This window comes from Ictalurus furcatus, chromosome 14 (assembly GCF_023375685.1).
Source record: "Ictalurus furcatus strain D&B chromosome 14, Billie_1.0, whole genome shotgun sequence".
Taxonomy (NCBI): Eukaryota; Metazoa; Chordata; class Actinopteri; order Siluriformes; family Ictaluridae; genus Ictalurus; species Ictalurus furcatus.
The window spans coordinates 3,696,023-3,721,488 of NC_071268.1; the positions used below are offsets into that span (position 1 = coordinate 3,696,023).

General features: G+C 44.4%; 4 protein-coding genes across 4 annotated transcripts in view; 2 read left to right on the forward strand and 2 right to left on the reverse strand.

Annotated features, from left to right (window-relative positions):
- nudt4b (nudix (nucleoside diphosphate linked moiety X)-type motif 4b) overlaps positions 1 to 2,207 on the forward strand; it is a 7,420-nt gene extending 5,213 nt beyond the window's left edge. Inside the window, exon 5 of the mRNA XM_053640959.1 lies at positions 1 to 2,207. This exon is cut by the window's left edge and continues 604 nt beyond it. The gene's annotated coding sequence lies outside the window, so the exon portion shown is untranslated.
- Positions 2,208 to 8,969: 6,762 nt separating this feature from the next.
- On the forward strand, positions 8,970 to 17,763 carry dnajc2 (DnaJ (Hsp40) homolog, subfamily C, member 2). Its single transcript, XM_053641191.1, has 17 exons — positions 8,970 to 9,258; positions 11,737 to 11,927; positions 12,053 to 12,128; positions 12,219 to 12,317; positions 12,402 to 12,543; positions 12,673 to 12,753; positions 13,152 to 13,217; positions 13,350 to 13,441; positions 13,731 to 13,852; positions 14,012 to 14,161; positions 15,127 to 15,215; positions 15,349 to 15,418; positions 16,638 to 16,816; positions 16,916 to 17,016; positions 17,097 to 17,207; positions 17,338 to 17,498; positions 17,576 to 17,763. The coding sequence occupies exons 1-17, from the start codon at positions 9,180 to 9,182 to the stop codon at positions 17,642 to 17,644; spliced, it is 1,878 nt and encodes a 625-aa protein (XP_053497166.1). The 5' UTR covers positions 8,970 to 9,179; the 3' UTR covers positions 17,645 to 17,763.
- Positions 17,692 to 21,514, reverse strand: pmpcb (peptidase, mitochondrial processing subunit beta). The gene is made up of 13 exons (XM_053641194.1): positions 21,390 to 21,514; positions 20,888 to 21,013; positions 20,295 to 20,381; positions 20,046 to 20,175; positions 19,636 to 19,834; positions 19,471 to 19,550; positions 19,202 to 19,314; positions 18,846 to 18,989; positions 18,601 to 18,761; positions 18,441 to 18,526; positions 18,263 to 18,351; positions 18,083 to 18,158; positions 17,692 to 17,880 (listed from the first exon to the last, which is right to left on the reverse strand). The coding sequence occupies exons 1-13, from the start codon at positions 21,468 to 21,470 to the stop codon at positions 17,816 to 17,818; spliced, it is 1,437 nt and encodes a 478-aa protein (XP_053497169.1). The 5' UTR covers positions 21,471 to 21,514; the 3' UTR covers positions 17,692 to 17,815.
- A 120-nt stretch (positions 21,515 to 21,634) lies between these two features.
- Positions 21,635 to 25,106, reverse strand: med21 (mediator complex subunit 21). The gene is made up of 4 exons (XM_053641196.1): positions 25,054 to 25,106; positions 23,611 to 23,725; positions 23,424 to 23,524; positions 21,635 to 23,140 (listed from the first exon to the last, which is right to left on the reverse strand). Exons 1-4 carry the CDS (start codon positions 25,093 to 25,095, stop codon positions 22,961 to 22,963), a joined length of 438 nt encoding a protein of 145 aa, XP_053497171.1. The 5' UTR covers positions 25,096 to 25,106; the 3' UTR covers positions 21,635 to 22,960.
- Positions 25,107 to 25,466: the final 360 nt, after the last annotated feature.

A 25,466-nucleotide genomic window follows, 5' to 3' on the forward strand; every position in this document is an offset into this window, starting at 1 on the left:
CCCGACGCTCCCTCAGCGCCGTGTTTGTCATTTCCGCCTTCTGCGGTCAAGGAAAAGGGGACCGAGCTAATAAGCTCGATTCTGGACCAGAAAACAAAACGGGGAAAAAAAAAGTCACCGGAAGCCTGGAACGAAGAAACTAGCCACGTTTATCTATGCGCAGCAATGTTTTTCCAACATATCATTGATTTCTGTTCTTCTGGAAACACTTTGAAACATTTCAGACCGCAGCTTTTTTTTAAACGGGAAAGAAATGGAAGAGCGTCACATTCGGGACTTGTTTGTTCTGGTCTTAGGCCCGCTCCGCTCTCTGTTTTAGTCTGGGGTTTGTGTCGATCCAGTAAAACGAACAGGAAGCCTCATTGTAACTAAACAAAACAGACCTTTAATGGCTATCCCCTCTAACGCTGGTCTGGAGCGGGGCAGGGTGGGACCGACCTCACTTGCAGGGGCGTCTAACAAAAAATTGTACGTGAGTGTTGAGTATTGTTTGATTAATCGTCTTTTTTCTGTTATGATATATATATATTTTTTTTTTAAAGAGACATTCTTAACAGTAGACGTGATTTAATCAACCGATCCCGAGCGAATGCTGGTCTCCACGTGACTTCTGAAGTGACGCGAGTCAGTGAGGGCGTGTTCGGATGGGGTCAGTGCGCCACCTTCTGGTGATGTTCATGATGCTCATTCGCTCTACTTTGTCCAGACGTTTGAAGATCTATTCGAGTTCCTACTGATGCGCCAAAAGCGAAGGATTTGGAACCTGAAAGCTGAAATGAAGACACCCTGAGCCTCAATTCGTGTTCTTTTTTTTTTTTTTCTTTTTTGACCGTTGTGTACATATTGTTAATTGATTTTGCGTTTTCTTTTGTGAGAGGGGGGGAAAAAAAAAAATCAGATCGGCCTACGGTGATTCTGCGTACAAGTTTCCCATCCAGCTAGCGGGTTAAAAATTGACCTCCGTTCACTGCAAACAAACCCTGAAGTTTGAAGTTAAACAGTTACGCCTACAAGCCCGAGGCCGTGTTTAATCTTCAGTTCAAGGTCAGTAGAAATCCTGAACAATCTAAACAAAGTTCTCCGTGTCAGTGAGTATTGGCTCGGGAGAGCAAAAGGAACAAGTTTTTACCCCCCCCCCCCCCATCCTGATTATTCATTATTCATATTTGGTTGTGTTTAAACGTTTAAACGTTTTTTTTTTTTTTTTTTTAAGTCAGCTTTTCCAGCATTTTTGTGACACGTTTTCAGCGTAAAATATCTTCAACCCCTACTGCTACCTGAAGAATGCTGCTAAAATTTTTTACAAATCCGACACTCACCTTGATCAGCTGGATGTTGTATTTACCTGAACGCTACGACAAACAAAAAAAAAAAACAGCAGCCCCTCGCTCTGAGACTCGTACGTTGGGTAAATGGAATACACGTGGTTCTGTGTGTGTTTTAGTAAATGGATGTGTCATGCTTGTGAATGTAAAAATGCCTCGCTAGTGCCAAACGTTCAGGGATAAACAGATTAGGATCGTTCTCTTAAAATACGCTTAAAGTACTTCCTGTCGTTCCGGACTGCCAGGCCGGATTTCCTTCGGAACTAGTTGGGTTTACTCCTTTCTTATTTCCTCGCACAAATCGCAAAGCCGTCACTTCTTGATTGTGACCTCGTGTGTGTGTGTGTGTGTGTGTGTGTGTGTGTGTGTGTGTGGTGTAGAAAAGGTCCCTGTTAAAAAGTTCCAGAAGGATACGGCCCTGGCGCTCCTCCGCTCGGTCACAGGTCCGACCTTGCGTACGTCGTACAGAGCTCGGAACATGTCGGGATGGGCACGTTTCCTCTGAGAGCTTCACTGTGGAAGGATAACGTTATCATGTCCGGGTTATACGTACAGTCGGGGAATTTTATTTTTTTTTTGCAGTACTTCATATTTCTAGTGTAATATACAAACGCTGATGGTCTAGTAGGCTGTGAATGCAGTTTGGTTTACGTTTTATTTTTCCAATGTCAGTTATTCGGATGTACTTGAGCCCAGACGATGTTTGGACGCTCGCCCGTCTTTCTCTCAACGCAGTCTGGTGAACAGTTCCTCTGTTCTTTTATGTGACTTTTACGTACCGAGGGATGTTTGAATCTGACTGCAGATTGTCTTGTATGTCGAAAGAGCTCTTACTCATAGGGAAGAACTTGAATAAAGGAATAAAAGCTTCTGATTGGTATCTTTTTGTGTCCTTGTATTGATATATCTCCGTAATCTCGTCCACTGCTATAACCTGACATCGATTAAGAGACTATAGGCGTGGCCGTGTTTGTGTTACATCGAGCCTTCGTACAACCTCGGGCTCTTTCCCGTAGTTAGAATCGTTCAGAAGCGAATGTACAGATAAGTAAGTTTTAATTGAGCATGCATTATGTCACAAAGCATATAGCGCCCTCCACTAATATTGGCACCCTTGGTACAGCTGAGCAAAGACGGCTTTGAAAAATTGTTGAATCTTTTGTTTCAAAAAAATAAATCAAATCACAAAAATCACTCTGCGCTCATGGATATCGAACAATTGCAAACAAAACACAGGTTTATCCAAAAAGAATGATATCTTTGTTAAATATAGGTGTGCAATAACAATTATTGGCACCCTTTTAGTCAGTACTTTGTGCTACCTCGGTTTGCAAGGATAACAGCTCTGAGTCTTCTCCTATAACGCCTGATGAGGTTGGAGAATACATGGCGAGGGATCTGAGACCGTTCCTCCATACAGAATCTCTCCAGATCCTTCACATTTCGAGGTCCAGGCTGGTGGACTCTCCTCTTCAGTTCACCCCACAGGTTTTCTATGGGGTTCAGGTCAGGGGACTGGGATGGTCAGGGCAGGACCTTGATTTTGTGGTCAGTAAACCATTTCTGTGTTGATTTTGATGATGTTTTGGATCATTGTCCTGCTGGAAGATCCAACCACGGCCCATTTGAAGCTTTCTGGCAGAGGCGGTCAGGTTTTCATTTAATATCTGTTGATATTTGATAGAGTCCATGATGCCATGTGTCCTAACAAAATGTCCAGGTCCTCTGGCAGAAAAACAGTCCCAAAACATTAAAGATCCTCCTCCATATTTAACCGTGGGCATGAGGAACTTTTCCATATGACTACCTCTCTATTTGAGGTATATATTGTGGCAAGCTCTATTCTGGTTTCATCTGACCACAGAACCCGATCCCATTTGAAGTTCCAGTAGTGTCTGCACACTGAAGACGCTCGAGTTTGTTTTTGGATGAGAGTAGAGGCTTTTTTCTTCAAACCCTTCCAAACAGCTTGTGGTGATGTAGGTGACTTCAGATTGTAGTTTTGGAGACTTTCTGACCCCAAGACACAACTAACTTCTGCAGTTCTCCAGCTGTGATCCTTGGAGATGTTTCATCCACTCGAACCGTCCTCTTCGCAGTGCGTTGAGACGATATAGACACACGTCCAATTCCAGGTCGATTCATAACATCTCCAGTTGACTGGAACTTCTTAATTATTGCCCTGATGGTGGAAATGGGCATTTTCAATGCTTGTGCTATTTTCTTATAGCCACGCCCCATTGTGTGAAGCTCAACAACCTTTTGCCGAACATCACAGCTATATTCCTCGCTCTTACCCGTTGTTATGAATGACTAAGGGAATTTGGCTTATGTGTTACCTCATATTTATACCCCTGTGAAACAGGAAGTCACGGTTGAACAATTTCCTGTTCCTAGTCACCCAGGTGTACTTAAAAAAAAAAAAAAATGTAAAATATTAATGGGAAAATACTTCAAATATACTTTTCTCATATGAATTCATAGGTGTGCCAATAATCATTACACATATATTTAACAAAGATATTTTGGGGATAAACCTGTGTTGTGTTTGCAAGTGTTTAATATCCATGAGAGCAGAGAATGTTTGTGAATTTTTTGAACAAAAGGTTCAACAATAATCACTGTACGTGTCTATCAAAGATATGCAAATATTTACTAAACACAGGAGTTCAGTGCTCGGCTACCGTCATCGCTTTGAGTGCATTGAATTGTCCACGTATTTTCCCAGAATATGAACGGTTCCACAGCTTGAGTGGTAACACTTTACAATAAGAAGACAACAGCCCAGTAGTTATGCAAGAAAAATTAATGACTGAGTGTAGTAACTGTTTGAAATGTTATGCTCTGTTACTGCTAAATGAAGGGAAATTTACCACTTTACTCTAGGGGCACAAATACTATTAACTAGTAGTGAAGGGCTAGTATTAAAACTTTATTAGACTTAAAGACTCACACGTGCTGAGGTTTCACTCCAGTGTTGACTGGAACTCTTCAGTCGGTCGTGTATGGTTTGTAAACCCACACTTCTTTGGTCCAAAGGGACGTCCAAAATGAAGAATGAGTGTTTTTTTCTATTAATAATAGCTGTAAGCCTAGCCTGCTCTGAAATCTGAGCGTAGGCCGAGACATTCAAAGCAAACGAAACGAACTCCGTAACGATGTTCTACCAGACGTACTCCGTTATGTAAGTTCATAAATAGGCTTAATTTATTAATCATAATGTTTTTATTCTATTGCTAGTTGGTCTCCCAGTCTATTGTCATTTTACATCATCGGTGTTTATTCTGTATTAATGTTATTAGTCGACCTATTTGTTCATTTCACAGAGAACAAATAAACGCTGCATTCGATTAAAAGTTGTACCTCCATAACCCTGACCTTCGACTAAATACGACCAAAGAAAACATCCCCTTAGCTTTGAATTACTACTCAGGATCTCAGGACGGTTTCCTCAACCCCTGTGTTCAGCAAGTGACGTCAAATCAACATGGATCTTCACCAGTAAACACAGCAGTGCTTCTTACCTTTAAACAAGGTATCATGTGTATATATGGGTTTCCTCTGGGTACTCTGGTTTCCTCCTCCAGTCCAAAGACACGCGTTGTAGGCTGATTGACATTTCTAAATTGTCCGTAGTGTGTGTGCGATCGTGCCCTGTCCAGGGGCACCTCGTGCCCCGAGTTCCCTGGGATAGACTTCAGGCCTTCATTTTAACGATTTGAAATGTATAACGAATACGAGAGCCAAAAATTAATTTTTTTTTTGTTTACTAACAATGTATAAACTATTGACTTAATGATAATGTCATTATAATGCTACTTCTATGCACTCTTATATAATATCTGTTTATCTCTCTTCATCAGGCGCAGTTGTTGTATGTTCCAACTCGATATATAAAATACAATTAAAATTTGATGTTATTTACAGTATATAGAGCTTTTAACATTGGACATGGTCACAAAGCAGCTTTACAGATATCCGGATATAGATATAGACTGAGATTTATCCCTGATGAGCAAGACAGAGGCGATGGTGTCGAGGAAAAACTCTCTGAGAGAGAGGACATGAAGAAGAAACGTTCCCTTCTGGAAAAAAAAAACCCCTACAGAAACCCTCACAGAAAGTCAAATGGTTCTCACTACAAATACCATTACATACCATCATCTGTTAAACATTAAAACCATTACAGAGTAGGAATTATTAAGGATATTGGTCCTTAATGGTATCCACTAGACAAAACATGCCACCAGTAGAAGGCAACAAATTACCAGTAGAAACCCACAGGGGCCATTACAGTTTCTCTGGATGGAAACGCCTTGTTAACGAGAGAGATCACCGGAGAATGGCCAAACTGCTTCGTGCTGCTTCGTCAACCCTCGAGGCGAACCCTACAACAGCAGAAGACCACGTCAGGTTCCACTGAGGCTGAGAGCTGAGGCTGCAGTGGACACAGGCTCACCAAAACTGGACAGTTGAAGACTGGAAAAACGTAGCCTGGTCTGATGAATCTCGATTTCCAGGTCACAGGGCAGAATTTGGCACCAACAGCTTGAATCCATGAATGAATCCTGTCAACAGTCCAGGCTGGTGGAGGTGGTGTAATGGTGTGGGGAATGTTTTCTTGCAACACTTTGTGCCCGTTAATACCAATCAATCATGGCTTGAAGGCCACAGCATATTTGAGTATTATTGCTATACCGTGTGCATCCCTTCATAGCCACAAGTTACCATCCTCTAATGGTTACTTCCAGCACGATAACGCACCATGTCACAAAGCAAAAGTCATCTCATACCGACTCTCATGAACATGACGATAAGTTCAGTGTTCCTCCGTGGCGTTCCCAGTCACCGCATCTGAATCCAGTAGAACAGGAGATTCGCAGCATGTAAGTGCACCTGAAACATCTGCCGGAACCGCGTGTTGCATTCATGTCAACACGGACCAGGCTCTCAAAGGAATGTTTCCAACATCTTGTTGAATCCATGCCATGAAGGACTGTTTTGATAGCAACGCGAGGCCCTACCCAGTATTAGTGTAGTGTTCCTAATAAAGTGCTCAGTGAGTCTAAATGGCCGACTTTTGTTTGAAGTGTGTAAAAGCTATGTTGTCTCAGCATGACACTTTGGTTATTCTCCGTGGGTTCCCCACATGGGGTCACTTCATTTACAAATGGTATGATGTGCCGGAAGCTTGTGATCTGTATCTGAATGTCTTTGAACCTCTTCTGCCCCGTGGCTGTCTTTTAGGAGCTGTAGAGAGAGCGGCAGGATTACCGTGTCCTGAAGTCCAAGTACAAAACTGTTGAGGTAAACGTTTCTTCTAATAAAGCCATAACTGCTATCGTGTCTGGAAGAAGCCCAGAGGCATAAATGCGATAATGTGGGGATTTCAAAACACAATTCCAGAACTGGGCCATCACTTATTTTTGATCTGGTTGTTCTGGTCATGCACCCTCTGGGCAGTGTTAATACTAAGCCCTCATTTTAAGAAGGCTGAAATATTAGTGCGTAGTCTTTACAACTGTATCAGTACTGGAGCAAATCACTGATGATCGACCAAAACATAGTGCACTTCCTATTTGTATCTGTTCATTCATATTTGCTATTTGGTTACATCCTTGTAACTGATGAATGAATGAGTGTGCCCCTATCTGTATTTTCTATCCGTTTAGAACACATCTGTTCAGCCCTGATAGTCTATTTGTATTCGGTTCCATCTCCAGTGCAGAAGTAATAAAAACGCTTTGGTCATTGAACTTTCAGGTCTGTCTGAGAACATTCAGAATCTTCTGGAGTCCGACGCTCAACTGGAGCACGAACGCTCCGACCTGATGAACCAGGGGAAAACCTTGAGCAACAGCTCTGTAAATTACAGAGGAAGTACTTCAATACAATTTTCAATTCATTTGTATTTGTACAGCGCTTTCTACAATAGACATCGTCTCAAAGCAGCTTTACAGAAATATCAACACGGGATACAGATATTAAAGGTGCGAATTTATCTCTTAAGTAGAAAGTGATGTTGAAGGGAAGTGAGAAAAGCCTTTCGTCAAGCTGAACTTTTCAGACTGTATTGAGAACTGGGTTTTGCAGAACATAAAGCCCTCAAGGTTGAACCTTTTTCAGTGTCCTGAATTCCAAGTACAAAGTCATTAACGGAAGCTTTTCTTCTCAAGAAGAAGATTTTTGGAATGTTCTGTTTGTTTATTGTTCTGTTTGTTTATTGTTCTGTTTTTGTTGTATACAGTTGATGTTTTCTGCCTCCTAAAATCCAACCCTACGTCCATGTCGGAGGAGGCAATCGTGCTGGCTAGCGGGGCTCTGGTGAAAGTTTCATTCAGACTTCCAGGATTATAAGGATTCACACTGTCTTTTTTTCATCCAGGGAAGGAAAACATCCCCAGTATCCTGACATATTGCTGGAATACTGTAAGAGTTTCCTCATCATTTACCAGCACATGGTGTGTGGGTCCTTTTTGTGTTTGTCCAAATACATTGGTTTGGCGACTATGTATAAAGGTTAGCATGCATACCACCTGTTACTGCAGTCGAAAACGAGTGTTTAATGCTTTCTATTGTGGATTATGTGGATAGGTTCGAGGACATTTATTTATTTATTTATTTATTTATTTATTTTTACATGTTGCCAACACGTTTTAGGGCAGTACTAAATGGAAAACAATAAGATCTTTAAACAAAATAATAACAATTCACACCGATCACCCTGTTCAAAAGTTTACACCCCCCTGGCTCTTAATGTATCGTGTTACCTTCTTGAGCATCAGTGGACGTTTGCACCTTTTGTAATACTCGTGTACGAGTCCCTCAGTCGTCCTCGGTGTGAAAAGATGGATCTCAACATCATATAGCCGCTGTTGGAAAGGGCTCAAATATGTAGAATATGCTGGGAAAGTAAAGAATGTGCAGGACCTGGAGGATTTTTCTGAAGAACAGTGGGCAGTTTAACTGCTCAGGACAAACAAGGGACTCGTGAACAACTCTCACAACACATAAACACAGTCGTTGATCATCCAGGTAAATTCTAATTTATCAGCTCAGGAGATTGAAAATGATGTGAGTCCGTGTACTGACTCCCCACCTCCAAGATAAGTCGAATGCAGCAGTAGTACTAATATATATATATATATATATATATATATATATATTACCACAAGAGGGCACTACACTCACCTACATTATAAGATTTTTGTCAGTTTGATCAGAAATTGTGAAAGGAATTAATACACCTTTGCTGTACTTGCACATCAAATGAGAGACATGGGAAGCATCCTGTTAATTCTTCCATATCAAATCCATAAATCTGACACAATGTGTTTCCCCAAAAACATAGCAGAAGCAGTTGTTTCCCTGACATTTTATTTACAGCCCTGTGTACAAGTCAGCATGTTGACTGCTTTAAAGCTAACGCTTGTGTGTACAGTATAGCTCATTTGAAGGTACTGTGTTTACTGTTGATGCTGTGAGCGGCCATGTTGATTTGACGTCACTTGCTGAACAACTCGGAGTTGAGGGGTTCATACGAATAGGAATTCCGAGCTGAAATGCTGTAAATGCTGGGTTCTTGGCGTTTTTCGTATGTCAGGGGTTTGCGTGTGTGTGTGGTGAATTACGAGTTACGACCTCGAGTCGAATAGAGCATTTTGTTTGCGGAACCAATGTTCTGAGCAGTGCGCGCGTCCGGAAGGTAATCGGTGTGGCACGGCGGCGCCTGGCCGGTAGAGCGGCAGTGTGTGAGTGTGGGACAGCAGCTGCAGCAGCAACAGGCCCATGTGGGAGGCGAGCACTTCCCGGCACCGCGGAGCAGTAATAACGCTGATATAACTCCTGACTCTTATGGTGGCGTGCGAGGGAGTAAACATGCTGAAAGAGGCGCTGGAAGGACAGGTTACACTGGTGTGTAACACCACCGCCGGTAAGACAAATCACAATAAAGTGTTCACAGAGAGAGAGAGAGAGAGAGAGAGAGTGACACGCACATTAGCCACTTAGCTCGCTAGCTATGTGCTCAGCAGTGCTAGGCAACGTGTTAATGTCAGAGACAGCTGAACTGCCTTCACACTGTTCAAACCCGACACCGTTCCAGCTTTAGCAATACTGTACACTTCCTGTAGCTACAGAACAGGCTACTTAGACAAAGATTTACTTGTGGTTTAAACCCAAATTGCTCAGCACTTCCTGTACAAGTGCACTCCACGCCGACGCGTCTGCGCTCTATCTAGTGCACTACTTGTCCCAAACGGAGGCATTTGAACGTCGACCCATTCAATATTGTAGTATACATGTCTACTTCTATAGCAGCTTTATACAAAACACACGCAAAACACGTGTCTCGGAATTCTTCAAAACACGAACTTTTCATATTGTTACATATTATATTTATATTTTAAAGAGGCCAGAGATGTTAAAGGTCTTATAGGAAAGTAAAATAGTGGATTATCTCCACGTTAAAGGTGCAATAGAATTTAAAAAAAAAAATTCGTACTAATACAAATAACATGGTAACGTGTGTAGAAATGATTATTTTAAAAAAAATATAAAGATATATATTTTTAAAAATTGTGTGTGGCCTCAGGATGAAAGTATTACATGGATGCTTCAGGTCCGGAAAGCATGTTTGTGTTTGGATGCGCCTCCTGTCAGTCAACTTATAGACACGCCCCTTAGCACTTTCACTCCGCCCTCAGCTAGCATGCTAATACCACAGCTTAATGCTCATAAGAGCTTATTACAGAGGGGAAAAGGGACAGCGACTGCATGTGTGAACTGTTCATAGTCTTATACAGAGTGCTTGAAAGTGACGTCATGAAAGTCCTCGCTAATGCTAACGTTCTAAGGGCGAGCATCACCGGTGAGATCGCTGCACAAAATTTACAGGTGGTTTTTTTGTGTGTTTTATTGTCTTCCTCTTATCCTTCGCCGTATGTGTTTATTCAGTACGAGCGACGAACACTGAGTGACGTGAGTGCGTCGATAAACTCGGACAGTAAAACAACACATCAGTGGAACACTAACTGCAGCTTCCTTGACCTGAAGCCCTGTGCGTTCCACAATGGAGGCGGAGTCAGTCGTTCAACTCCGCCTACTTAATCATTACAGACTTAATCTGCCTTAATGCCCCTTTAACTGGTCCTGGTGTACTAGTGTTACTCGCAGTGTGCAAAGAACACTGATTCTGTGGGGGGTTTTGCCTCTCGCTCTCTCTCACTCTCTCTCTTTCTCACTCTCACTCTCTCACTCTCACTTTCTCACTCTGTCTCTTTCTCGCTTTCTCTCACGCTCTCACTCTCTCTCTCTCTTTCTTTCTCACTCACTCTCTCTCAGTCTCTCTCTCATGCTCTCTTTCTCACTCACTCTCTCTCTCACTCACTTTCTCTCTCTCTTTCTCACTCTCTCTCACGCTCTCACTCTCTTTCTCACTCACTCTTTCTAACTCACTCTCTTTCTCACTCTCTCTCACTCTTTCTCTCATGTTCTCACTCTCTCTCTTTCTTTCTCACTCACTCTCTCTGTCTCTCTCACGCTCTTTCTCACTCACTCTCTTTCTCTCTCTCTTTCTCACTCTTTCTCTCACGCTCTCACTCTCTTTCTCACTCACTCTTTCTAACTCACTCTCTTTCTCACTCTTTCTCTCATGTTCTCACTCTCTCTTTCTTTCTCACTCACTCTCTCTGTCTCTCTCACTCTCTTTCTCTCACTCTCTTTCTCACTCTCTCTCACTCACTCTCTTTCTCTCTCACTCTCTCGTTCTTTCTCACTCTTTCTCACGCTCTCACTCTCTTGTCTCTTTCTCTCTCTTGCGCTCTCTCTCGTGCTGTCATTCACGCTCTCAATTTCACTTCACTGCCATGATTGTTTACATATAATCTTGCCAAAGCATCAATATAGATAAGAAAGGAGGGTTAAAAAAACATGAAGAGGATAAAGTATAATTAAAAATGATAATAAAAATAGAATTAAAAGATAGTAGTAATAATTACAAAAAAACAACCAATAAAACCTCAATATAAAAAAGAAATAAACAAACAAACACAGTGACGATGCGAGCTGCCAGTGTAGGACAAAAGTATAACGGTTACAATAATTATGTACATTAACGCCGTAGAATAAAATACAGTGCAATAAATTAGAATCGTCAAGTGAAATGTGATCAGAGCAGCTCTCTCGCGCTCTCTCTCACTCTTTAACTCTCGCTCGCTCTCTTGTGCTCTCTCTCATTCTCTCGCTCTCTCTAGTTATGTAAGAATGTAACGAAAGAGAGACACTTATATAATACTTGTCTATCTGCCTGATTTTAAAGACTTCAGTGTTTATGTTTGATGGAATACTAATTGATTTACAATTCGCTCTCTTTCTGTCTCACACACACACACACACACACACTCACACGCAGGGTCTGTGCAGGTGCAGGTAGAGCCGGTAGGCCGCTGGTTCGAAGCCTTTCTGAAGCGCAGGGATCGAAATGTATCCGCTTCGTTCCAGGAGCTGGAGGAGGAAGAGGAGCTCTCCGAGGAGGAAGCAGACGAGGAGTTACAGCTTGAGGAGTATCCCCTGCTGAAAACACTGGACCCCAAAGACTGGAAGGTGCTGCCTTTACGCGACTTAGCGCCTACCTAGTACACTTTTCATAAAAGAGCCAGTATTATTTCCTGTGTGTCCTGTCACCTGTACGATCGAGTTTCTTCTCTCTCTCTCTCTCTCTCTCGCAGAATCAGGATCACTATGCTGTACTGGGTTTAGTTCACATGAGGTACAAGGCAACCCAGAAACAGATTAAAGCTGCGCGTAAGTTGTTCCTGTTCAGCAGACCGATGCTAAGTTCTAGGTTACTCCTGGCGTAATCATACGAAACGAGTGTTTCTGACCTCTCTACAGATAAAGCAATGGTGCTGAAACATCACCCGGACAAGAGGAAAGCAGCCGGCGAGCAGATTGTGAAAGGCGACAATGATTATTTCACCTGCATCACTAAAGGTTGGTGTTCCGCCTGCTCGAGCTGAAGCGCGCTGTGTCCGTTGTGTTCAGAGCAACAACACGGCTTTGTGAATGTGATTGCAGCGATAGAGATTCTGTCGGACCCCGTGAAGAGACGCGCGTTCGACAGCGTGGACCCCACCTTCGACAACACGGTGCCCTCCAAGGCAGAAGGCAAAGAGAAATTCTTCGACGTGTTCGTGCCCGTGTTTGAGCGCAACGCCAGGTCAGTGAAGTCCTAAAGTCCGTCCTACACTTAAAAAAAAAAACATCCTAACGTCACCGAATACCGGTGTGTTGTGTATCGTAACCCCTTCGAGATCTGCGATACGTTTCTTGTCTGCGTGATTGACAGGTGGTCCACTAAAAAGCACGTCCCCGCCTTCGGGTCCATGGACTCCTCGTTCGAGGAAGTGGACAATTTCTATTCTTTTTGGTAAGTTTGGTTAAATCTGCTCTCATGTAATATTTGTTATTAAATATGCTGTACGGATAGAAATGAGTCGCAATGGAAATGTATCTGATATAGATTCATTTTTAAACAGCGGTTCTGAAATATATTGAAGTTCTGTGTACTCGTATAAGTGGAAATTATTATTGTCTTAATAGCTGATATTAGATGATAATCTCTCTCTCTCTCTCTATATATATATATGATATATAGAGAGATGTACATATATACATACATATACGATAAAGACACATGCACGTGTAATATTTTATTCACTTTTTCACGCAGACTCTCGTTATAGTCACGTTCTCCACGTTAGTCCGTTTATATTTAATGCGCCGTCAGCGCCGATGGTAATTTCCGACACCGTTTCCGTTTTGAAGGTACAGCTTTGATTCATGGAGAGAGTTCTCATACCTGGATGAAGAGGAGAAAGAGAAAGCTGAATGGTAACAAATGTTTATTGTTTCTTTAAGAAATATATTTGCCCCTCACGAGCTATAACCCGTAACGCAACACGTTTAACGTTACGGTCATTTAGCTTTCTTTCGTTCTTCTTCCCGCCTCTTGTCTTGTGCCAGTCGAGACGAACGAAGATGGATCGAGAAGCAGAACCGCGCGTCGCGAGCTCAACGGAAAAAAGAGGAGATGAACAGGATACGAACCCTCGTAGGTACGGCGCGCCTCGTGTCGAAAAGAAACCCGAAAAGGTTCTGAGGGCGTGGCCAGGTTTGTGGGCGCAGTCATGCGTAAGAGACGGGTGTTAAGTTCAGACGAGGTTAAAATATTGGTGCACGCTAACAAAAGGGAAACGGTGCAGGTTTTAGTCATAGCCATCATCATCATCATCATCATCATCATCATCATGGCAGCTCAGGCATAATGCTCCTAAAATATTGATCGCGTCATCATTTACACTATCCCGGAGATATTCTGACCGCGTTTCACCTGATGTGTCGTAGATACGGCCTACAGCTGTGACCCGAGGATAAAGAAGTTTAAAGAGGAGGAGAAAGCCAGGAAGGAATCGGAGAAGAAGGCCAAAGCCGAAGCCAAAAAGAAGGAGCAAGAGGAGAAGGAGCGGGTCAGTCATATGGAATATCGGACTCTTACCGAGCCTCGTTCGTCTCTTAAAGAGATTTGAAATTGTGGTAACGGTAAAGATAACTGACGGTCATTTCTGTTTACGTCAGTATAAAATATACAGGTTTTGCGTGTGTGTGTGTGTGTTGTTGTGCTGCAGGCTCGCCAGGCGGAGATGGAAGCAGCTCGGTTGGCCAGAGAGAAGGAGGAAGAGGAGGCCAAACAGGCGGCCCAGCAGGCCAAGAAAGAGAAAGAGGCACAGAAGAAAGCAATCAAGAAAGAGAGACAGAAACTCAGGACAACGTGCAAGGTTTGAGAGACCCCGCTTTCAGCTGCTACAGTCTTGTTAGGGGTCCAAGCGCAAAGTCTTCGCAAAGTCGGTGTCGCACTAAACCCCGATAACGTCAACGTGGACGCCACGCGCCGATCGGTTCTAGCCGGGAGGAGTCTAATTCACTCGAACAGCCGGAACGATCGGTTGCACGTATTCTCAAGACACGATCCTGGGGATGTGGCTAAATTTGGGGCGTTGTAATACCTGACGGGCGTTAAGTTACATGAAGCGTTTCCCAGGAATTGCACGTTCGCTCGAGCTGAACTTTACCGCGTCTGGAATTTTGAGGATGAGTCGGAAAAATTAAAAATGACTGTCGCCATCAGCCAATCAGCTTTCCGCAGGCATTTGACACACGGCTAATGCCGAGTCGTCTCGTGAAATTTGATGCGGTGTCATTCGAATTGTCCAGAAGGGGGCGCCGTTCATGTTTCCGCGCTTCTGTCTCTCGCGAATCTTTGTTTTGCTCCTGGTTCTTTTCAGATGAAGCCGTTCAAACGAGCCTTTTGGATCATTTTAGCCCCGCCCATTCAGATATACGATATCTTGCGTAAATATGCAAAAGCCACTTTCACGGGCTGGTCGTAGGATTTCCGCTGCATCGTTCTCGCTCCCTTTCAGAAACCGTTTTATCCGGCTCAGTTCCACCACTACCAAACGCATGAGATTTGTAAACAAAATGGCCGCCGCCACGCTCCAATCCGTTCTAGCCGGACGCAGCTTGGTCTACTACCGACAGCCGTGACTCGTGACACGTTAAGTGCTACGGTCGGGGTGTGGTCATGCGTAGGGGGCGGGGTTAAATTCGAACACCTCTTTCTCAGGAGGTGTCGAGCTGAAATTCGGCGATATTTCTGAAGGGTGCTTGGACCACTTTTAAAGTTATGTTTTTTCTTTATAGGAGCGTTAACCAGTCTTTTCTTGTTTTTTTTCCTCCCCAGAACTGTAATTACTTTGTGGACAGCGAGGTGGAGAGCGTGAGGATGATGGAAGACGTGGAGAAGTTATGCGATCGATTAGAGCTGATGAGGTAGTTCTGTTTGAGAAACATGCTTGCGTAGTGGACGGCGCGGGTCTGACACGAAGCAGTTTTGTTTGTGTCGTGCAGTTTAAAAGAGCGATTAAACGCGTGCGACCGATTCATTTCTACTTTCTCTTCCCAGCTTGCAGACGTTAAATGAACGTTTAGCTTCAGGCAGCAAGGAGGAGAGCAGAGCTGCCATAGAAACACAGGTAAGCCCAGAACACAGGAGCAGCGGCGTGGCGTGTGGTGCTGTCGAGCCTCACACAAACAAACCTACACACGTTCCAATATTTTTGGCACCTTTTCACCACTGGGGGCTGTTTCAGACTAGACTCCTGAAAATATTTGGAGGTCGATTTACTACGATTTTCAGTGGGTCAAAAATTCAGTCACCTGGTGAGTGTTCGGCGTCGTTGCCTTTTAATCACTTGAACTTGAATCGGACTCCGGGGTTCCGCCCCTTTCCTCCTGACGGAACTGGTGTAAACGCCGTCAGGTCTGTGGGCCTCCTCGCTCACACGCTTTTCCAGTTCAGTCCACACATTGTCTGTGGGATTCAGGTCAGGGATTTGTGATGACCGCTCCAACACTTCGTTGTCTTGGAGGTTTGTGTAGGATCATCGCTCTGCTGGAAAACCCACTTTCCGGCTGATGTCTTGAGGTGTTGCGTCAGTATTTCTAGACCTTCCTCGTGATGCCATCTATTCTCTAAAGTCCATCAGTTTTCCAGTGATGAACCCCACAACGTGATGCTGCCACCACCATGCTCCAGCGTCGGGATGGTGTTCCTCAGATTAAAAGCCTCACTCGTTTTCCTCCATACACAGCGCTGGTCATTACGGCCTGACCTTTTTAAGGTTTCTTTCTTCTGACCACAAGGCCGGTGCAAACCCACCCCCGGGCTTGGCGTAGGGGCTTCTTCCTTGTGCAAACAGTGGATTGTGAACGCTCAGGCTTTGGAACCTGATGCGTCTGACTCGACCACCGGTTCCTGTTGTCGTCAGCTGCGCCTTTCAAGACCTTTCGTTCCTGGGAGTTTTTTCCGTAATGATGTGATGACGGAATATTTTTTTCGCTTTGCATACAGATGCTCGCACAGGTCGTTTCACTTGTTTAGAAATTGGACTCGACGGAGTCGCTTGGATCCTCCCGTGGTATCGAGGGCAAGAAGGTCGTGGTCCTGAATGCAGCCCCGGGCGCGCTACCAAATAACTCTCTTAATGATGAAAACTGGCCAATCAGAAGCTTCTGAAAGTCGTTAGGTGAATTTCCGGAATCTTCCATACTGTGTAAAGAGACGGTCAACTCGGTGAATGTAAACTTTTGACCCACTGAAAGCGTGAAGTCGTGCGTCTAGTTGGCTTGACAGAGGAAACGTACAGTAACGTTGAGTGGAGTTTCACTACGGGTGCGTGTCGCGTCGCGTAGGTGCAGGAAGTGAACGCGCAGCTGCAGCGCGAGCGAGAGGCCGAGGTGAAGACGCAGCAGGCGGCGCGCAGCTCGGAAAACACCAACGCGGGAAGCGGAGGGAGCAAAGGCTGGAACGAGGAGGATCTACAGCTGCTTATCAAAGCCGTTAACCTTTTTCCTGCTGGAACCAACGCCAGGTTAGATCCCGCTCTCTCAGACACACACACACACACACACACACGATCACTCATGCAGTCTCATAGTGTGTTACAGTCGGGTTCTGTCCTGTTCTGTAGGTGGGAAGTAATCGCCAACTACATGAACTTGCACTCGGGTAGCGGCATCAAAAGAACCGCCAAAGACGTCATCAATAAAGCTAAGACTCTACAAAAACTTGGTGAGTTCCGGGTTGATGATGTCACTGTTTGAAGAGCAGATCGTATTATTTAATGTGTTTGGTTTTTCTTCTACTTCTAGACCCTCACCAAAAGGAAGAAGTGAACAAAAAGGCTTTTGAGAAGTTTAAGAAAGAGCATTCCGCCGTCCCTCCGACTGTAGACAACGCCATGCCATCCGAGCGCTTCGAAGGTAAAGCGTCGCTGCAGAATCGCGCCCTCACACGTGTTTGTGAAATCACGGCCTCAGAAATCTTTCTCGTGCAGATTTGAGTTTACACCGCCGTGCTGTATGATCATTTACGGTTACTCCTTGTGGTTAGGATCAGCCAGCGACACCACTTCTGCTCCCTGGACTACGGAGGAGCAGAAGCTCCTGGAGCAGGCGCTGAAGACCTACCCTGTTAACACACCCGAGAGGTGGGACAAGATCGCCGCCACCGTGCCTGGACGAACCAAGAAGGACTGTATGAAGAGATACAAAGTAAGCGCTTCCACTTTTACCGAGAGCACGCCGTGTCATTAACTCTTTATTAACCGTCGATCCTTTCTGTCTCACAGGAGCTCGTGGAAATGATTAAAGCCAAGAAAGCTGCCCAGGAACAAGTTGCTGCTAAGAGTAAAAAATGACCGCAGGAAACAAGCGCACGTGCACAAACACACACACACACTCACACTTAGCCTCATTTTCTTTTAATGTTATTGTGTTTGTTCTTTATTTTATAATAAAACAAAGAAAAGAAAATGCACGACTCTGAATCCTCCTGGTTTGTAATGTACGTGACGCTGTCCTCGTCTGTCTCAGCTTCGTAACCAGTACATCCCGCTCTTGATCTGGTTGTAGTCTGCGAGCTCGTCAACAGGCCCTGAAACACATCGTGTCCATGTATTAATATTAAACACATATTTAAAAACCTGTAGGACTGTGAGACTGATGGATGTTTCCGGGCCTCCGACCCAAGCGGAACGTTTCGAGGTAATTAAATCAAATCATTTATTAAAGGGTTCTGCTGGGGGGGGGGTCGAACCGGACCTGTTCTGAAGGAGTCAATACGACGGCGTACGTACCGACGGCTGCGATGGCTGGAGCTTTGTTGTAAATGTATTTGGTGCACACTTCCTTGATGGTGTTTGCGTCTATGGCCTTGGGTGGTGTAGAGAGACGGGTGAAGAGAAGAGAACAAGACACATTTAGGAGCTTTTAGTTTTGTCGGAAATGTGTTATTTATAATCAGCATGTAGTCTTACGTCGATTCTGGCCTCCAGTTCATGCAGCGGAATTCTGCGCCCGTAGCACAACATCTGCCTCCCGATGTCCTCGCAGATGGGCGTGGAACCTAACCCGAAAAAGCCAAAAGGTGTTCCGTTATAATCCCCAGCCGGTGTCCGTGTCTCTCCGTCTCTGTGATCACAGGAGCAGACTTACCGTCTAAATGAAGCAGCATATTGGTCTTCAGGAGATTCTTTGCTCTCGCTACTTCACTCTCGGTCACGTTGGTGCACAGAGACATCCTGTTAACACACACACACACACCGTTTAAATGTAGGTAATGCTTAAAATACACGGCACTGTAGGAGTCACTCACCATTCCAGCTGTGTGAAGTGCACCATGTCGCTGACCGTGTTCGGCTCGCACACGGAGTAGATCCCCCACAGCCCGGTGTCCGTGTAGCAGGTGTTAAACGACTGGAAGCTGTGGCACAGGTTCCCCTGACACGCCATCTGGGCCAGTCTACTGGACAGATTCTGAGGGAGAACAGCAAGTTAACTCGAGACCTAATCCTTATTGTTTTTTTCCCCCCTAATCCTAAAGCAAAGAGAGATACCGACCACGCCGCCACCGAAAGAGCGGTCCCAGTTCCCGATAAGCGTGTTGGCCACCATGAGCGGGATGGTGTCCGGGTGAGACCAACCCACCGCCTCCACGGCAATCGCTATGTGAGCCAGCGGCATCTTGTTATCCCCGACTCGAATCTGTTTAAAATAAATAAGAAAACAAGACAATGGTGGAAGCTGTAGGAAGGAAAGTTATTACATTTATAATAATAATAATAATAATAATAATAATAATGATGATGATGATGGATGTTTTTTTTAGTCCTGCCCTGAACGAGCTATTTCACATCACGGATGTTTACATGAGCCCCAATGCTTGTTCGTGCCACTGTTCATATGCATCATATTACCTCACTTCCAGTGAAGCTGCAAGGCGGTAATGCTGGAGCCTCGTCCCTGTAACTGGCTGGCAGCTTTCCAAAGTGGTATTTAGCCAAATCTATTAGTTCGCTATGGGACACTCCTGGAAAACCACAAAACAGATAAATTAAGATTCATCAAAGTGCACAAAAAAACCCACAATGCCGTATGGGAATGATCAATCAAAAGGTTTTGTCTGTTATTCGCAATAAATGCTGCACATTGTAGTGTTAATCTACGTGTGTGTGTGTGTGTTTACCTCCAGCCGCAGCCAGCACGATCCTCGGCCCCTTGTAGTGAGTTGTAATATACTCCACGAGGTCTGCTCTGTTTATAGTCCTGTAAAACGCACCAGGCACGCTTAGCTACGAACGCTAACGTCAGTAAAAGCTTCGTTAATGCCGTTACGTCCGGGCACACGTACCTGATGTTCTCGGCCGGTCCGAGGATGGTTCTCCCTAAAGCGGTGTCCTGGTATGCCGTAGCATGCAGGTAGTCGAAGACGACTTCCTGTAGGTTGGTCTCCACTTCCTGCATCTCTCGGAGGATGACGCCACGCTCTCGCTCGATCTCCGCTTCCCCCAGCATGCTGTTCTGGATGATGTCGGCGAGAATCTCGACCGCTGCCGACAGGACAGAGACAGACCGGGCAGGCTTTCACCAAGAGCGAAAACAAAACACCTTCTGAGTTTGGAACTCAATTTATTTAAAGTATCGGTGCTGAGGAACAGTCAAGGATTGAATGTTTACATCATAACACCTCACAGTTTTCTTCTTCTTCTTCTTATTATTATCATCATCGTCATGGTGATTGTTATGGAAGTGCTATCGTACCTCTCGGAAGGTCTTTAGAAAAGGCTTTGGCGTAATATACTGTCTGCTCTCTGGAAGTATAGGCATTCAAGTGGGCTCCCATGTTCTCAATCTCAAGCTCCAGGTCTAGCTGGGAACGCTTCCTGGTCCCCTATAAAATACAGAAAAGGAACACAGATACAGCACACACTCCAGTTGAATGAGCAATGGAAATCCTCCCAGCTCAGGTTCCTGCTCTGTTCGTGTATCGACACGCACTCTCTCTCTCACCTTAAATGCCATGTGCTCCAGGAAGTGGGCTGTGCCATTGTTCCTGTCATTCTCGTACCGACTCCCAGCATCGATCCACAGACCCACCTGCGACAACATGAAACATTAAACCTTGACACATACAGTACAGCAGGCCACAAGGTTGTGGACACTTGACCATCACACCCATATTTCCAAAACTAGACCAACACACTGTATAATAGGACGTCTCAAGAGTTTCTCTTCACTGCAACCAAGAGGTCCAAACCGGTTCCAGCGTGACGAAGCGCCTGTGCGTGACGAAGCGAGCTCCATGAAGACGTGGTGTGTTAAGGTCGGAGTGGGAGAACTCTTCAGCGCCCTGATCCCTCAACCCGAATGAACACCTTTGTACTGGATGAACTGGAACCGGAGCCTCCTCGACATCGCATCATCAGTACCTGAATAAACACTAATCCCCACAAATCTAGTGGAAAGCCTTCCCAGAAGAGCGGGGCTTATTCTAACAGGAGTGGTGACGGTGAGGTGTCTGCAAACGTTTGGACGGGTCTTGACACTGAACAACGTTAGACGGAGAGCTGATATTGAAACACCGTGTCGAGTACTGCGGTTACCGTGCAGGTCGGCAGTCCCGAATCTTCAGACGCCACTCTGAGGCCATTGGTCAGCGTGGTTAACTTCGTCTCAGGGACGTTGAGCGACACTTGAGCTGCGGCTTGCGTGGCCCGCTGACGAAACCTCTGAAATGACATAAAAGACGACTTTGTTTAGAATTGAGAGCGTTCCAGCAGCACACGTAAAAGACGAGGCACAAAATACACATCAGAAATACAGTAAGACTAAAAAATTCATGGGGGGAAAAAAAAGCACAAATATTAAAATGAATCCATAACAGTCACGATAAGGCTGTACACGTTTATAAACACAGCTATCGAATAAACACTCCGAGTTTGTGTTATGGTTTTAACTGTGTGATGGACTTCAGCACATTAGCTCCACTCTTAGCTCCCCAGCCTTAACCTGAGCTCTGTACGACATGTTCACCACACACTCCCACACACTCTCACACACTCTCACACACTCTCACACACTCTCACACACGTTTCTTCCTCTCACCTGTGTGACTGGACCTGTCTTCAGCAGATTCTGTACCAGACGCCCTCCAGCAACACCGAACAGCCGCACAGGCGCCGCCATTTTCTTTACACGGGTTCCGACGTCATCAGTGCCGGAAATGACGTCTGTTTCTTTTGGTTTTAATAGCGGTTGGTAAACCAGCTTAAGGTGGCCACCTACTGGACTGAGTGTGGGCTGCAGATTGGCAGGTAATAAAATTAATAACAATAATAATAAATAAATAAATAAATAAATATTAGATGGTCATACTAAATTACTAAAGTCTCTCACTTATCCCAGTATTTTAGAACATTTATTATACACTTTCCCAGACGTTTTTCCGAGCAAGTTCTCTAGTGTCATGTTTTGCTTTCTAATTCGCATCTTTAGCTCAGTTCTGTCGTCCTCGTATCTTTTGCAGTCGAACAGGATGTGTTTTACCGTCTCTTGTGTCCTGGAAATGACGTCGGTAAGACTCTAGAGATCGTTAACTTGTAATTCGCGATTTTCTGAACAGGACGAATCCAAAGGAAAGTCGGAATTCCTACTCGGAACGGTCTCCTGTCCTCAACCCCCGAGTTCAGCAAGTGACGTCAAACCAACATCTGAGCAGAAAACACAGGAGCAGCAGCAGGTCTGACCTTTAAAATGAGTCACAGTGTATACACAAGCATTAACTTTAGATCCAGACATAAGCTAGTGCGCTCCAAAACGATGCTAAAATTCCCATTTAGAAGATTCAGAATCAATATACGGATCAACAATGTTGCTGACATCATGCTGCACTGTCCAATCAAACGCGCTCTAGAATCTGAAGCGTCCCACCCCCGACATTATAAACATCCACTGTACAAACTGTAGAGTATGGCTTAGCTATCGCCTATTTTACAAGGGATGGGGTCGCTCCATATGTCCGCCGCACCTGACTTCCTGCTTCCTGTGGAAATGACGTCAACACGTTGAGCAACGTATGTTTCAAGGCTTTTCATGTGGACTTGAAATCTATAACGACGACTCGTACAGTTGGTTGTTTTGAGGAGAAAAATGTAAACATCTCCCACCACAGTTAGCGTGTTGCTCTCAAAAGACAAACACAGAGGTGCGGCATGTTTCTTCCCCCACGGCGTTCCCGGGCGTACCAGGTTTATCATGACTGGATTACTCCAAGAACAAGCTCTGCCATCAGCCAATCACATTTCAGTAGCATTTCATAAACATTTTTAATGCCCAAAAAAAAAAAAAAAGTGCATTTACATTTTTAATGTTCATTTTAGAACAGTTGTAGATATACAAAATAGAAAAAACTCACTCGCACTGTGTTACATAAAAGGAAAAATTCCAGAGTCTTGAACTTTTTTGTTTGTTTTTTTTAATTCGGTGAACATTAACACCTCAGACTATTCAAAGTTCACGCTCAATATCAATCCATGTGATGGTTACCATACAGGGATCAGAAACTCTCGGCATCGGTGACTAACTGTACAGGCTGATCTCAAGGAGCACAGATGAACACGGGATCGAAACGTCCCTAGTGTGTACATGATATGTTGTCCATTATATAATGCTGGAGGTCAGGGTTCAGGGGCCGCAGGTTGGCTGGATGTACCACTGCGTGTGCGTAGCTGCGATTGCGCAATATCGGCCAGAGCGCTCTGTATCTTCTCCAGCAGTAAATCTCCTCTGTACACCACCTCTTCCAGCCGAGCTGCTGCTTCATGGTTCTCCTCCTCTAGCTGCCTCAGACTAGCGGCCTGGAGAAAGGACGAAGGAAGGAGAAACATGCACGTGCTCAGCAAACAGACCAACGAGCAATTTGTCTTTTTTTTTTTTTTTTTTTTTTTTAACCGAAAAGCAATTATCTACAGGCTCCTCTTCATAAATTGTTCATTCGTTTGTTAACCAGGAGCACGCACTTTCCGCTCAAGGAGACGAACGGAGAAGAAGCGCCGATATCATTCATACACGTCAAAAGATCTGTTATAAGTCACGTGACACTTTACCTCGACACCGAGTCAGAGATGACGCTAATAATACCTGTAGAGCAGCGGTGGATTCTTCGCTGGGCAGAGAGTCAATCAAGACATCGACATCTTTAGCCGTTCTTGCAATCAGTGCCGCGAAAAGCTGCGCGTACTCTGTGGGACGAGACACCGAGCGGATTAGTTTCAACACCCCGTGCACGTGACGCGCAGCTGTGGACGTGTGACGTGGATGCCTTTACCTTCCGTGGGGTTTGACGGCTGATCCTTGTTGATGACGGTCTGGATGTTGCTGAAGGAAGCGGGCGGGGCGCACTGCTGCAGCACTCCGATGGCGTTACAGAACTGATCGGCCAACTACAACCCAGGCGTTTACAACAGTATAAGCTTAAATCGTCCAACAGCTGTTCCATAGCTTTAAGATTCCTTAATATGTAACAAACAACTTTAACAATGAAAAAGAAATTACTCAACGTTCTGGGATTGAGATCACACAAAAACAACAATGTATTTTTTTGTTTTGTATTATGTTGCTATTGTATGTATAGCTTGATTTGCCAGTTGAATACCTACACCAAACAGCCTAAACCCACAGAAACGGCCGGGCGATATGACAAAATCGGACATCATGGCGCTTAAAGACATTTTATTATGATACGCGATATGTATCAGGATATTCAGGTTGGGTAACCTGCAAGAAAAACAGTAGCGTTTTCAGTCTGTACGGGATTCGCAGAATTTATCCGCGTCATCGTTGTGTCGCGACTTTTTTTGTGCGGAAAACTTCTTGAAGCTTCAAGTGATGGTCGTCGGTAAACGAGACCTTTCCGCCGTACTCGTGTTCGACGCAGGGCTTTGGCTGAATGCGCGTCGTGATGACGTCGCATGATGCGTTTTGGTCCAAAATCTGCGGTAATTTCGGAAAACAATCCCAAGCTCCTCCGAATTCTGCGGGGGTTTGCTCGATTTATGTTCGTTTCTGCAATCACAAAATTGCAAAGATCCTGGAGGGATCGATAAAAAAATAGAAAAAGCAGAACAATATAAAAATTGATACATCACGATACCTACGATATCTCAGAGACGTGACACAATTCATCACTATATCGATATTTCTTCATCATCATCATCATCATCATCATATTGCCCAGCCCTACCTTCTATATGGGTTCATTCTGTAGGCGTACAATCAGCAGTTACACTCCAAACATATAAAATGCTATGCACAGGTGTAGGTACCAGGTATTGAGCAGGACCACCATCAAACCAGTAAAGTGTTGATGTTATTGTAGTGGTTCTCAATCCAGCAGTGACACTGACATGGTTGTGTGTTTTTTAAGCACCACAATATCACTGTTGGGCTGAGAACCAGTCTGACAAGTTATAGACGACCTATAATCACTAACGGGACCAACAAAGTATTGTTTTAAGTGTCCAGTAAGGCCACACAGTGTCTAAAACCCTCAACATGACAGCAGTAGCTGATGCACAGTACCACAGTAACACACCACCACCATGTTAGTGTCTCAGTGGGAACATCTCAGACTAGTTTTGCCCGTAAATATCGACTTTCCTCTGCTAAAATTGTGTTTACAATGTAATATAAGTATTAAAATGTCAACTCGGACCATTAAAACCCACCATGCTGAACTGAATATTCATCTAAAATACAAATATCATCTTACGGAGTTGACTGCGTCCTGGAGCTGGGTTAGCCTGTCCGCCATATTGTCTGTTCTTTGTGTCGCTCGCGAACGAGTCGACTCTTTTAACCGGATCTTTTAGGCGAACATTTCCGGAGTCGACTCACATATGCACCGCCCCCTAATGAACTATTTAAAAAGTACTGGTAAAAGTGAGAGAATTTAGTAATCTATAGTACGAATAACTAGTATATAGCTATTTATCTCTTTACTTTCTTTTATTTATGCAGTATTGTTTGGTTGTTTTTATTATTAGTGTTTTTTTTTCATTTCATTTTAGTATTATTATTATTACTATTATTATTATTATTATTTTTAAATTTATTTTTTTTCCTGCCAATCTACTGCCCACACTCCAGTCCAGTAGGTGGCGGTAATGCACCTTTAGTGGTTTG